Genomic DNA, 14,808 nt, shown 5'->3' on the forward strand with positions numbered 1-14,808 from the left:
AATAGCAATCTAATTCAGGCCTAAATTTCATCGCTGTAACGGAACGATGTTGTTTGAATGTCACACACAAACTTTTTAATAGCGCAGTCAACTAAGTTAACCAGTAGAGGTCACCAGAGAACAATTTTATTTGTCGGTTCAAATCGTCAATCTGAATATATGCATACAGATCTTAGGATCCCAACGAATTATATCCTTCTAATTTGTAAAGTAAATAATCTTTCTCAATTGCGAAAGATTGGCGGTCTGTACGTTCGTTCAACAACTTCCATTTAATGTAAATATTTCATACAAAATATATAAAAGCGAGACCCAAGGAACACAGGGCCAAATATTCAACAAGCAATCCACCGTGTTGGAGTGGCAGTCATTAATTTATCTGTCCATCCTCATTGGCGGCCAAATTTCTATAACGAAGAAACCATTTCTGGAACGGCAGAACCACCGTGACATTAACATGTTTAAATTAATCATACTGGTGAGCATAAAAAAGATATTATTTACACGAAATCGGTTAAATCTTGGACCAATTTTCATCCCTAAAATATAACACCTGGCAGATTAGCCATCTGTGCTCCACATCCTTGGCACATTACGATTATCTGCCTGGACACGTAAGGAACAGGTGGGTCGTTTTTCAAGAGTTGGTTGCGAATAAATAGCATTACTCAGTTTAATCGGTAGTGCGCTTTAAGTTTCGCAGATACATATTTTTTATATATATATATAATTCAAAACTTTTTGTCGGCTTTATGTGATTCGTTTTCATTTTGAAATTTTGCGTGATAACTTTTCATAAATTAATATATACAAATAATTTGTAGCATTTCCCCGGCATCTCTCTTGCTGTTCGAAAGTCAAAAGTCTTTTGACAATTCCGTGGAATGTAAGGTAGGCAACTACTTCGCTGTGGGCTTTGTGTTCATATATTTGAGCATCGCTTTCTTGTTATTTTTTTAATTTGTGATTTGGTGCAATGCAATTAGCAATCATTTATGTACTTGACTTGACTTCTCAATCCTTCCAACAATGCCTTTCTCAGAAGCTCAAGCTGCTTGTTCGCTAGATCACTCCTCCGCTTGACCATCCTCAGCACTATTCGCTTGAAATTCCTCTGTCAATGAAAGACTTTGCTTCCCGTATCAAGAGATTGTTTGACCTGGAAATACACCGACCTCGCTACACAGGATTTCGTTGGTTTTGAGAAGACTTTTAATGAGTAAAGCTGTCAAAAGGCAGATGGCAATGTAGGCCTAATGTATTTTGATGTGAAAGTATGACCGAAGAAATTGCTGTATCACGTATGAGTTACTAACACGATGATACGTGCGAAAATTGATTACAGCCAACTAAACACCAGTCCATTAAAAAGCCAAGTGATTTCGTTAGGAGTTGTGAGAGAGTACCATTAAAAATAAATTGTCTTTTGTTACTAGCTCAATCGTTTATATGAAGAAGGAACACACCCTCTCTCCACCTCCTTGAAGTGCAACAATCGAATATTCTATTGTATGGACGTTGAGTATGTACACTGAATTTTCAAATACACGCTATTATATGCTATTCTATTGACCTGTACTATTGAAACAGTTGTACGTTTTTCCGAATTTCTTTTTAACTATGGCTCTCACAATCGTAATCGATTATTGAAAATTTGTCAAGTCATTGAAGAATTCTCTATGTGACAGCCAACTGAATGATATCTGTCTATTATATATAATATACAGTCTTTGTCACAATTTTTTGTCATGGCGTTTCTCCCGACATTGAATGATTAGACAAAGGAATTATATAGACACGTAAATGATGAATATTGACACTTCTCGGTGTTGGGCCGTGTTTAATTTACGAATCGTTGTTGTTTGTCACCTGGTTAATACGTATTTTAATTTCTTCTAAAAATACTCGTGACATCTCAAATTGACTTGTGGTGTGGTTTTCAGCTAACCTCCACTTTTTGTATAGTTTTGTCTGATATGGCGTATTTACGTTGGATTACAATTTAAAAGATATGTATATTCTCATTTCTGAAATGCCCTGTTAAAGTATATTAATTTTTCAATATATATATATAGGATGAATTTATGGATGTTACTTTTGAGATCGGTACGCGACTTATCATAAATTTCATTGCTTTGTCTGTATTGTGTTACAAAATATTAGCTTATAAATCGAAATTATTAATTAATTCGCTCTCCAAGATGAATAAGGTTCTGGGCTCTGACGAAATTATTTCAAAAACGTTTCTTGCTCAAGTCTCTGAGAATAAAATTTTAAGTATGATATATACAGGGTGTCCATAAAGTCCCTTTACGGGTTCAATGTTGTTATGAAGTCAATTCTCAATTTATCGCTACCAGGTTTGTTGTTTTTCAATTCAACACTTATTTAAAGTAAAACTATTCATTTTAATTAAGTATCGCCACACTTGAAAAATGGATCGCTTTTTATGCGGTGGAACCTTGACATAGCGAAAAAATTTATGTCATGTCATGCTGAAAACCGTCACCAAGCGAATATTTATTCTTACACAGCAAACATTGCCAGAATTAGATTGTATTATTCTCTCCGCGATTTTAAATCCTTTATATATTAAAAATCAAATTCAAAATGAAGGAAACTTTTTGGTACTCTCGTAGTGTGTGTACCAGATTAGTGTCAGGCCATAATTTTATTCCTATTTTCCTTATTTTAGTTCTATTACGAGTTCGGGGACTGTCTGTGTTAGCCAAATGAATATACCCCTGCTCATAGGTTTTCCGTACTTTTACACAACTTGTTGTGAAATAGGCGATCCAATTTAGTTACCTTCATATTGGTACACGGTACATGCCAAATTTTTTGCCGTTATTATGATTATTACGTAAAGGTATATAACTATGATATCACATTTACTCGAATATATATTACTATACCAAGAAGAATTACTTTTTATCTGGCGGATCACATAACTTAGATATTTTTGGAATGGCATAACGCGAATTTTTATCACAAATACATTCTCATATCGTCCAAGAAAGTATAAAATACACAATTGCTGTGCGTAAAAATCATTCCAAATTTTCTGTTTTAGATGTCATTAAAGGTATATAGTCCGAGATAACTAATAATATACACGGGAAAACTTAAAAGTGAGTTGTACGCCATTTATGAAATCCAGTTATGTTCAGTTGGTTATGGCATTTCTGAAAGTACATATCTATTTTCTACCTTTTTAATTGTAATATGTAACAGAATAAACAAATGTGTAAGCTTATTTTGCTAATAAACATGATGTAGTAATCAGAGTCTTTCACACCGATAAGACAATTCAGGATCCGTAAATGGTGGAGATTAAAAATCAATCGATCTGTCGACAGTATAATTAAATGTATAATAACTCGGCGTGGGTGTTACAAGGGTACTTTCTTACCCCGATCAAAATAATCATTTGTTGCCTATCTTTCGCATTCGCAAGTGAAATAATTCATGTCCTATAAAATTTAACTGCCGTGTGTATGAGATTTGACCGGCACGTTCACATTCGCTTACGACATTGCGGTTTACTATGAAGACATTAAGAAACAAAATTGTAATTGTAGTGGTTTTTAGATCTTTAAATGACGAAGACGTGGTTATTTAATATTAAAACCCGCAGACAGAATGTAAACATAGCGGTCGATATACGTTTTAGAAACTATTAGATAAAAAGACGATATTTTTTTACAAACCAAAATCCCGGATGAAGTATTTATAATCTACAAATAAGTCCGGTTTCACACAATGTTAGCCCGAAGGAATAAGTAAAGTGATAATTTTCACTTCACGGAGGTCGTGAAGTGTTTGCTTTCTTTTTGATTTCAAGTGCTATAAGGAAAACTTCACGAATGGAACGATCGCTACTCTATGGGTAAACTACTTCAAGATCGCCTTCTTTTTTTCAATTCGCGGCGCTCCAGAAGTATGGAGTAATTAATTTTGTTCGCCCACTTTACATAAGTTGTGTAAAGGAACGGAAGCCCATGGGCAGGGGGTATATTCACTTGGCTAACACAGACAGTCCCCGATTTTGTATTATAACTAAAATAGGGAAAATTGGAATAAAATTGTCTCCTAACCCTAACCTGGCACACACACTACGGAGTACCCGCAATTCCATGTGCCCAACTTGGTCCCGTAATTTCAATAATTTTCTTCTTGAAGTACCGACTCCAACGAATTTCCCATTATGGTTGGCTCTAAAGAGAAAGTACAATTCCAATCGTTTTATTATACATTGTGTCAGAAGTTTCCGTTTGTGGTTTTAGCGTTAAGTTATCATTTGTTAACGATCACATTCCATTGCTTTTTGTGGGACAGTCAACCGTGTCAATTCGCTTTTGTGTCTGATTTTCTCATTTTATTGAAAACTCCTTGTCGTGAGATTGTAATTTATTGAATAAAACCTTAAGGTAGATCACAGTTCAGGTTTGGTACAGTTTCACCCAAACGTGACCGATTCCGCGCGTCGGCGACTACTTTAGGGACTGCCATTGACATTATTACAAAAGCCAAGCCATGGTATCATTCAGTCATTCTTCAATCTTATGACCCCCCATCATGACTGAGTAACAATAATACAACTAGTACTTTCATCAGATTTCTATTTTTGATATTTACATGAAATTCCACATTAAAGATGACTAAGAGCAAAAGCACAATAATAATAATAATATATACAGGAAAAATAAATAATGCAATCATACCCATTCATAACCAAAACCTAATCAAAGTTTGTATAGTGACAAATTACATTCAATAAAGCATGGTTTGTGAACTAGTTTCATAACAAACAGGATAACTTAAACAACAAAATATAAACACATTTTTAGGCGCTTCAGAAGTGTGTGTACCAATATGGAGGGAACAAATTTGTTCGTCTACTTTATATCAAGTTGTATGAAGGGACTGAAGCCTATGGGCAGGGGGTATATTCACTTGGCTAACACAGACAGTCCTTAATTCGTAATAGAACTAAAATAAGGAAAATCGGACTAAAATCATGGCCTAACTCTAACCTGGTACACACACTACGGGAGTAGGGGAAGGTGGGGTACGTTGGGACATGGGGCACAGTGGAAAATCAGCTATCACACTGATACTATATCCGCAATCTTGTCCGCGGCTCGATGTTTCAATCCGCCCTTCGGTGAGTTACAACGTCCCCGCGAACGGACAACGGACGGGTAGATTGGCGCAAGCTATGGGGTGAAATTGGTTTTGGGAGGTTGAAAAAAAAATTTCACCGTTCCAGTTTTTTCTTTTTTTTAGTTTAGCCTTTCCAACGAGACAAACCATCGTCTGATATTCTTTAGCGTCAATCCACTGTAAAATATTCCTAACGTTATTGAGTGGCTGTGCCTTCCGAATTTTGCCGTGGGATGGTCTGAAAATATTTGTTTCCTATGGGGAACAATGGACCGGGGTTCAGTGGGACATGCTCTACAGGGCACAATTCGACAGTGTTTGATACAATAAGTGCTTAGAGACTTAGAGATGCGTTATATATTGTGTAATATAATGGTTTCTTTCGACCCATGGCCCAATATGGAATATATTCGAGAATCAATAATATTTCCAGATTTAGATTCGAGGAAGGAAATAATCAAATTTTTTTGCAAAATGTTTTGTCAAAATATCTGAACTATTTCAGTTGAACATTGATTTTAAAAATATTAAATCTTCAAATTCGAAGTCTCCCCGTACTTTAGACGATTATGCTGATTAATTGCTTATTTTTAAGGGCATACTTCGTTGAATTTTGACAGACTGACCCATTGTGCCCCAGGTTCTGTCCGATTGTGCCCCACAAGTGGGGTACAGTGGGACACTTGACAGACGTTTTTCAAAGCATTTTGGTAGTAAGATGTGTGTCGCAAGGGAATTTCCTTGTTGCTGAATAAAAACTACATTTACCCCTCTATGCATTAGTCCCGCAAACTTAAGAGAATATGCAGAATTAACGACTCAAAATATGCAAAAGAAAAAAAGTGTTCCAACCTTCCCCACTTTCCCCTACCCATTTTACGTGATCCCCCTGTAGTTGCATTGACTTGAAGGTTATAATAGTACGACAAAAGTAGAACACGCAAATACAATATTAGCATTGATATAAGTGGAGACACAATTAGACTAACATTGGCCAAGATAGAAGAAATTATATACAAAGTCGTAACGAAAGAAACAGTTTGTAAAATAAATTATATTGTGATTCAAAGATCTGTAAATTAATTTTGATGAAAAGTTAATTTTGAGACCAAATTAGCACCTCGTGTTTAAACATAAATTTTGTTTGATGTTTTTGAATTTTCCGATAACGCACCTAAAATGAGTTCAATGAGGTATTTAGAACCGTTCCAATCAAATTTTACAGGTGGGCACTGGACACAAATATCTTTGCAATAAAGTGTGCGTTGCTTCATGTGAATCATCATTGAGTGATCTTGAGTTGTCAAATTAATCGTATGAAAATGAATTTATAATAAACTAACGCCATTTTAATTTTAAAGTTATTCGTGAATAAGTCCAAAAAATGTTTCAACTATTTATCATAAAAAGTTTCAAAAGAGGTAGAAAATTATCAAATTATGAAAAAATGAACTTTTTTAATTCGAGACTTTTCATTTTATTAAGAAAAAATTACATTTCTTGTGTTAACCTCCGGGCACAAACTTTGACATTTTTATCAGAAAGTCGATGTCTGTTATAACAACGAATGATTGATGACTGTCTCAGATATAATTAAATTTAGATTTAATAAAGATTGTAATAAACATAAAAACAATTTTATCCGATTAGATCAACGCATATTATATCTTGAACTTCACACAAAAAAAACTTAAATTTTTATTGACGAATCAATCTTGATAAAGTAGGTGTCTTGCCTCCGTTAAACCAATAGTTTAGTCTGAGCCAACCCAACATCAACAAATGAGTCATCGTCCTTATATGACCCGTAAGAGGCATTCTCGATAGTATAGATCCGTGGTTCCCAAAGTCGATTGACCGGGGCCAAAAATTAGAAGCGGAAATATATTCGCGGGCAGGGAGAGGAAAGGGCCCGCAAGGGGCCGGTACGTATAATTAAGATACTGGTAAAATTGGATTGTTATAAAGCGGGCCATAGCGAATCTTAACGCGGGCCATAATTGACCCACGGTTTGGGAACCACTGGCATAGATAATAAAATGCCAAAATTTAAGTGAGAGCCAGGAGCTATGCCCAAATAAAGATTATGAAGTTCCATATATCAAATATTTTCTTATCATGTTGGAAAGGTCAAATTTTCTAATAATTCATAAAAAAGTAGAACTAAGTACATACACGCCAAAAGCATCAGCTCTTATAAGAAAATCGTTGGATGACACTACCGACTAATAAAAACAAAGAGTAGATATAAAGGGCTTCAAACAATAATGAACATTCTATTCTTGTGTATATGGGTGCTTCGACATGTTTTTGAATATATACATTACAGGCAATATCAAAACAATGACTAAAATTTGAAAAATTCACTCCCATATTTTGCAGATGCACAATAAGAAAATAATATTTTATACCCAATGCAGAAATCATTGCAATATTGAAATTTTAATTACATTGCTTGTGTATATTTGGTGTCTGTATATTTGAAAGGCAATAACCGATTTCGTGATCAAAGTTGTTCAACAAAAGATATTGAGAACGAAGTTGAGAACAAAAAATATTCTCAGATACAGACATAGAATGTCGTTCTTGATGTCCAAAACATATAGTCTAAAAGTATAATAAATAGAAAAAACAATAAATAATAAGCACCGGACGGCATTTACCACGCAACATAGAAATTTACAAAATTTTCCCAGTCTAGAAAAGCATTGCCAGGCTAGAAGAATGAATTAATAGCGCGTCAAAGATGATCAACAGCCTGATTTGTGCGGTAAAGTAAAGTTTTTGCGTTGAATGAAAATTGAAGGTAGCTTATTATATAATAAAGATATGTTGGATATGTAAAAATATATTTCTGATGAACATTAGTGTCTTATGATCCGTATGAATCTTTCTGCGTTTCCAATGAAGCAATATTTCACGTTTGGTATCAAGAGTGAAAACTCCACAGAATTGGCAAAGGTTGAATTTAGTTGAATAGTATTGACAAGCTGCAGTATTTGTCATTTGTAAGCCGTGGTGAACTCACACGATTTGCGATGATAGAGCATACATTGTACTGTACTAGGAATTCGTACTGGTCCAGGAAATAATTGTTCAAAGCAGGTGGCTGGTCATTTGTTAGCTTTTTATGTGAGCAAACTGCGTGTGTAAAAGGATACTGGGAATTTTCCGTGAAATTCAATATGAGTAGCGTGTAGCACGTGGTGTTTTATAGCAAGAAGCAGAAAAGGTGCCGCTAATATGCCCAAAGAAGCCGAACATAGTATTTACAACAATCGCACATTATAGCAATACAATTCTATTGTTGTTCCACGCAAGCGAGAAATACAACACAAATTTGATATCTTCTGTGGGGTAGAGTTCTATTTTTGGGCAGCACGGCGCGCATCTGAGACCCCAATATAGCCGGCCTCTTCCATCCGCGCCGCGCCACACCCTACAGTCTCCATGTTTTGATTGGTGAATCCTCTCAATGATTTATCCAATCAACGACAATCATGACTACACTGAATATCATGAATATTGCTCCCAAAACAAAGAGTACCATCGCCTAAAAATAATAATTGAAAACATTATAACATATGCTGAAGCAAAATAAAAAGGAGAGTTTTGTCAATAGACAAATGATACAACATTCCGAATGAATGATATCTATCCAAGAAGTGTCCTCTGACACAACTTTAATAGCCAGGGCCAGATTTAGACGATGAGAGGCCGTAGAGAAGTCCCTCTTTAGAAATGACGCCATAAAAAATAATTAGCCCAATCAAAAAATTGAACAAATATCAGTTATAGGAAATTTTTAATCGGTGTTATCCCGGTGTTATTAACTTTACCATTTAAAAACGACTTAAAATGAACAACAGTTGTCGAACAATTGAACGTTGAGACCCAACCCTTATGAGGCTCCTACGTACCAGCCAACCTCGCCTAATAATAAGTCCGGCCCTGGGTATAGCCCATCTGCCACCTGGCAAGTAAAATGGAACAACTAATTTATTATATGTAACGTTAATAAAAGTCTTGCCGTGACTCTCTTGTATTTCGGCTGTCGCTTCGTCAACTTCAAGTAAAATGCGCATGGAAATAATATAAGTAGACTGGCGGAAGATGTAGCGCCTGAAATAGATATATATGTATATTGCATCAAATAATTGGTACAAGAATTACAAATAATAACGAAAACTTGATATAAATGAAGTCAGATACGAACTAGTGTCAACCTCAAATATACGACATTTTGTAATCTGTTGAGGCAATCCGGCAGAACCCGATTATGGTGTTAAATGTTAAACAAAATGCAAATGGTTTATGGATACGGGCTTCGTAAAGGCGCATTTTGAACCACTGTCCCTCATAAGCCAACTAACTATTAGGAATTCCAAAATTTCCATAAGGTATATAGTAATTTATAATGTGTGTAAGAAATGAATCTAAGTAGCACAACTAACTCACCAGCAATGCCAAAAATATCTCGGATATCTGGTATAAAGACAACCATGACAACAGTCAATGTTAAGCAAGCGACCATCACCAATATATGACGAAGCCAGTTGAACTGCTGTGGGTTACGCATGAACGTTGTAATGATGGTTTTTCTGCACTGAAAGCAAATAAAAAAATTGATAACGAGGTAGATTGGAACAAAACAACAATGTATAAACAATAAACAAAAAGGTAGAAGCACCACCTCAATCATTATAAATATAACAATAGATAAATAGAAATGGGAGGAGCTGACTATGATACCCCCCCCCCCCTCATATACCAAATACTGATGTGTATGTTATATATTTTTATTGTTAAATAGTTGTTTTCTGGTTGGAAAAACAATAAACCACGCTCTCTCTCTCTCTTTTATTCACGAGCAAAAGTACCTCATATCGCCATTTGCAAGAGTTTATCCGGGATTTAGCGTCGGAACGCAATGCAGAAAGACAAGTTCACTTTAGGACGTTAGAATCTATAATTACCGGCATGTGGTCTCAGCGTCATGAAACTACTTTGGTAAGCGGTCTCACTTGATTAACACGACCTCAATCGCAAAAAGACAATCTCATAGAATTCCATTCCTAACCCTTTCATCGATAGACTAGGTTCATACTAAAATCACAAAACTGTCATACAACAAAGTGGCACCTACTGTACTATTAAAATTTCACTTACTGGATAATGGAGCAGAGGTACTGATAGCGTGACACATGTTAAGACCATCACTCTCGACAAAATGATCAATGGATCTTTGGGCTCAAATTTACTGTATGTCAGCAACAACTCCGATTGTACATAGTCTGTGAAAAAAATTGATTTTTAATTATATTTTGCACCGTAATAGAATAGATAACAAAAAGCAGTGGAATCCATATTTATATATATATATATATATACTTACTGTAAAATGTGAAGTATCCAAAAGACGCAGATATCATATACAATACGAGTACCAAAAATATAGAAATTCCTGCCACTTTTTTCATCTTCCTTGGAGTTGGTCTGTTCATTATTGAAAAGAAATAATATAATTATGAATACTGATGTAGGCTAATTTATTGATATATAATGGACTGTGAAATAATCTTACCGCCGAAGTTCGTGATATATTGGAAGCATCGAAGCGTGGCACATGAAGGAAAATATCATTGTTGGAACAGCATACGCACTCTGAAAGCAAAAAAGGAATTACCACTTCGTACGAAGTTGAAACAAAGCCGCTTTAAGATAACTTTCGACGTAATAGAAGTACATGCTTACTTTGCTGTTCATTTTGCCCAACTCAGCTTTGCAAACTTGAGGCTCCAGTTCAGAATCACTGGAGTTGTAAACAGTGTGGTTGTCATGGTGATTATTTTGATCCAGAGGACAGGGAATTGAGAATTTCTTGATGACAACCGTCATGGTGAATAAAAGCATACAAGCCATGCCAAATGCACTCGAATATCCGAGAAATCCTGTTCCGAAGAAATTAAAATTAGGTTTAATCTGTTTAAAAGTAGTATCCGGAGTCTAGTTCACGGGTCAGACAACTCAACGGATCAGGGGTCGTTGAACCGCAGCAATGAAAATAATCTCATCCTGGCGAACTAGCGTATGGTAGCTTGTTGCTTTCGTAGCCTAAGCTAGACTGCTGTCGAATCGTAGGAAATAAGGAACGTATTTCATTATAATTTTGAGGGAGAGGAAGAGATACTTTAATACTCACTTATATCTTTCATCGACGATAATGGAACTATTACAAGCAATACAACACACATCATTAGAAATACGCCGGAACGGTAGAAAGGAAGATTCTCATCAGCATCACCGTGCGCAGAAATCCTGTGAGTGCAATAATAATGCAATACTTTTATATTTTATAACTTTTGATATTGTCTGACTCAGTGATTTTAAACCTTTTTGATATTCCAGAAGCTTGAGAGCTTGAAAACTATTGTTCGACTGGACCATATTATAAATATTCATACAGTTCAAACTTACGTCGAGTTAGCATCATCGAAAAATACTTTCACGACCTCGGGCATTTCGGCTTTGATGATGAAAACGTAACTGCACATAGCTGTAAAAGGGATAGATTAGATTATTTTGATACCACCACCTACCGCAGTTACGGGTGAGGATCACGTCTTGAGGCATCATAGTAAAACTAATTGACTCTGACGGTACTAGACAGATCGGAATGTGAATGGACTTTTGCTATGTTGCCTCGGGTCTCATCTCGAGATAACTCATGACACGATTTTCATCATTACATGGTGTGACTGTTTTTTTGGTGCTCCCGAAGTATGCGAACACATCGGAACGTAACATGGGTAACAGGTTAGGGTTAGGCGATAATTTTTTTCCAATTTTCCTTATTTTAGTCCTATTATCAGTTCGAAGACTAGCCAAGAGCCTCCCGTAGTATTTATACCTAAAATTATGGCCTAACCCTAACCTAGTACACATATTACATTCCGATGTCCGCCATCTTGGTTCGCATACTTCGGGAGCCCCGTTTTTTTTTTTCATTTACTTCATATTTACGGAAAGTACAGTAGAATTGAAAAAGGCGCTCAAGAAATGTATGTACCAATATGGAGCTAACTAATTTTGTTCGCCTGCTTCACATCAAGTTGTGAAAAGGAACTGGAACCTATGGACAGGGAGTATAGTATATTCACTTGGAATAACACAGACAGTCCCCGAACTCCTAAAAGAACTAAAATGAGGAAAAGCGGAATAAAATTATGGCCTAACCCTAACCTGGTACACACACTACAAGAGTCCCGGGAAAGAATATAACGTGCTACTCTTCGAGGATATAAAAATCGAAGAATAGAATCTTATAATATTTTCCGCCAAATCGGAAAAAAATCGTTCAAATATTTATGCACGTTACGTAATATTTTCAGTCATATTTTAGCGTTTGTTTACTTCACCAGAAACATTCACGTTGTCACGTTTACTTAGGTTGTGTTGTTCACCTATATCCTGTTGTTAAAGGACTTTGGCGGTTTTGCGTGGTGATAAGTCTCGCGTCAGTAAGGAATTAACCACGCCCCTTTGTTTACAATCTCCTTGGTAAAGGTGATGACAATGATTTACATGCTGAGCGCCGTGACCTCGTCGGAATATTTATTATATCAGTGTGTTTTTGGTAATCTTGAGATCAAAATATTGTGAAATTTGCCTTGTATTAGAGCACTCACCTCCTAAGCAATGTATAACGATCATCAGGCTTGTCGCCACTTTGCCTGCAAAACCAAAGGACTTGACCGCGAGACCCTCGTAGGTAGTTTCTTTCGCGGCCTTGCTTGCAATGAGAAGTAGATTGATTGTGTAGCCAGCCAGGCACGCAGTCATGATCAGTAAGACGCTGTAAAGAATGCATGTATTTAGGCTTGGTATGTGCGCATATTGATATTCCCAGAGGATTCGTCTGCGTAAACCTAAGATATATTCTTTTTGAAACGGCTGTGCCGGATACGGCTTCTAGGATGATGACATATCCTTTAATACATACATGTAGAATTGGCCAAAGCCCTATTCTAATGTAACTGAATTATAGGCAATACGCTAAGATAAAGATTCGTGATATCGGCCCGTTTAAAATAAATATCAATAATATTATTACAAAAATATAAATATGGTGGTCCAAATACTCGGAATATATTTTCATAAAATTTTCGTCTTACTTTAATTGATAACATTCAAAGGAGGATTGAATTCGTTCATATTATCGCAAAACTAATAACATTTTGATTTATACAAACACAAAATCGTCTCACGACAATGCAATACTGTGGGTTCAATTAAACTGAAACGTGATTAGCAGGAATGCTTATCCAGCTGGAGTTTCCATGAATTATCCGGTCACTCGGACTGAACTGAATCGTTTAAAAAGCTCAGTAATTCACGCAATGAGTTCATGGTTCAACAAATATCCAATGGTCTCAATAATATTTTTTCAAAATGAATTACTATTGGATCAAACATATGGGATACAAATCGAAACTATTTTCTACCAAAATACTATACTGCAGTAAAGCACGATTTAGAATTAAAAAATGAAAAGTAGCCTCCTAGGAAACCGCCGCCGTCTTGCCCATAGAAATCAGTAATGAATGAATTTGTTAGACTATTTCGGCGAGGTCCCACAAAGGGTATATCCGGGAGAACTTTTGATGATCATTGTCTAGTATATTATTGTTTACGAACAAACAAACTGAACACTTACTAGAAGAGTAGCACTCCCAGATTTTTCATTGCTTCTGCCAAACCAAGGATGCCACTTCCAAGAATAGCATTCATTAGGTTGAAAACAGACAAACAGAATGACCGTATGTCCTGTTGTAACATAGAAAGTAAATTTTCATTCAACATTTGGCTTTTTTAAAATCAGTAACCAGTAGTTTATTTTTACATGATACAGAAAATACATATTGTCTATACAGAAAAGGCATTTCTTTTTAATCTAATTCTAATAACTAAGTAATCTGATTAACACTAATTAACGATCATAACTACATTTTTAATACCTTCTTCCTGTCCTTTCCAACCCGTTCTTTTCCGTATCCATCCTTTTCGTTTTGAAACGTCAGAGGTTCCTGAGAATCAACTGGTCCATCTTCTTCGTTCATTTCAAATTTTTCGCTTGCATCTCCCATGATGATTGTTTTAGAAATGATGAATTTGGAGAGAATAATATATAAATATATATTACTATTTACAATAAATTACTAACAAGGTTAACTTCCTATGTAAAAAGGTAAAAGAAAATGATGTAATTCTCGCCTTAGGCTTTAACGATGTATTTCACAGTTATCTGTCGCGACGTTTTCACACCATTCAAATAAATATGACAGACAAAATCCCAATATCCCAATAAAATGATACCAAAGTAATAAATGACAAATAATTTCAAACCAATAACTACCTTCCACACTTATTTTTCCCTGTTTACTCCTTTTTAGTATTCTCCCAGTATAAATATGGAAATTCTATCCTACTCTTTCAAATTTTATCTGTGAGATTCAATAAAAAAATTCCCACCAACTCATAAAATGTAAAACTGCTCAATAGATGAAACTACTATTTTTAGCTGTACTAACGTGCTTAGTCAAATAGGGAGAAGCTTACACAGATGCAAACCGCTAGACGCTT

The 14,808-nt window shown here is 35.6% G+C and overlaps 1 protein-coding gene across 1 annotated transcript; it reads right to left on the reverse strand.

Annotated features, from left to right (window-relative positions):
- Nucleotides 1–4,602: 4,602 nt before the first annotated feature.
- Nucleotides 4,603–14,415, reverse strand: LOC120332441 (putative sodium-coupled neutral amino acid transporter 6). Its single transcript, XM_039399683.2, has 12 exons — nucleotides 14,184–14,415; nucleotides 13,883–13,992; nucleotides 12,855–13,021; nucleotides 11,644–11,722; nucleotides 11,369–11,484; nucleotides 10,921–11,117; nucleotides 10,751–10,830; nucleotides 10,562–10,662; nucleotides 10,336–10,460; nucleotides 9,625–9,772; nucleotides 9,197–9,288; nucleotides 4,603–8,719 (listed from the first exon to the last, which is right to left on the reverse strand). Exons 1-12 carry the CDS (start codon nucleotides 14,310–14,312, stop codon nucleotides 8,639–8,641), a joined length of 1,425 nt encoding a protein of 474 aa, XP_039255617.2. The 5' UTR covers nucleotides 14,313–14,415; the 3' UTR covers nucleotides 4,603–8,638.
- Nucleotides 14,416–14,808: the final 393 nt, after the last annotated feature.

Source organism: Styela clava, chromosome 13 (assembly GCF_964204865.1).
Source record: "Styela clava chromosome 13, kaStyClav1.hap1.2, whole genome shotgun sequence".
In the NCBI taxonomy this organism is placed as follows: Eukaryota; Metazoa; Chordata; class Ascidiacea; order Stolidobranchia; family Styelidae; genus Styela; species Styela clava.

Coding starts and splice junctions, on each gene's coding strand:
- LOC120332441 (XM_039399683.2), bottom strand. CDS start 14,312: ATGGGAGATGCAAGCGAAAAATTTGAAATGAACGAAGAAGATGGACCA. Junction 13,993..14,183: donor TTGGAAAGGACAGGAAGAAG/GTATTAAAAATG, acceptor ATGTTACAACAG/GACATACGGTCATTCTGTTT. Junction 11,485..11,643: donor TTCGATGATGCTAACTCGAC/GTAAGTTTGAAC, acceptor TTGCACTCACAG/GATTTCTGCGCACGGTGATG.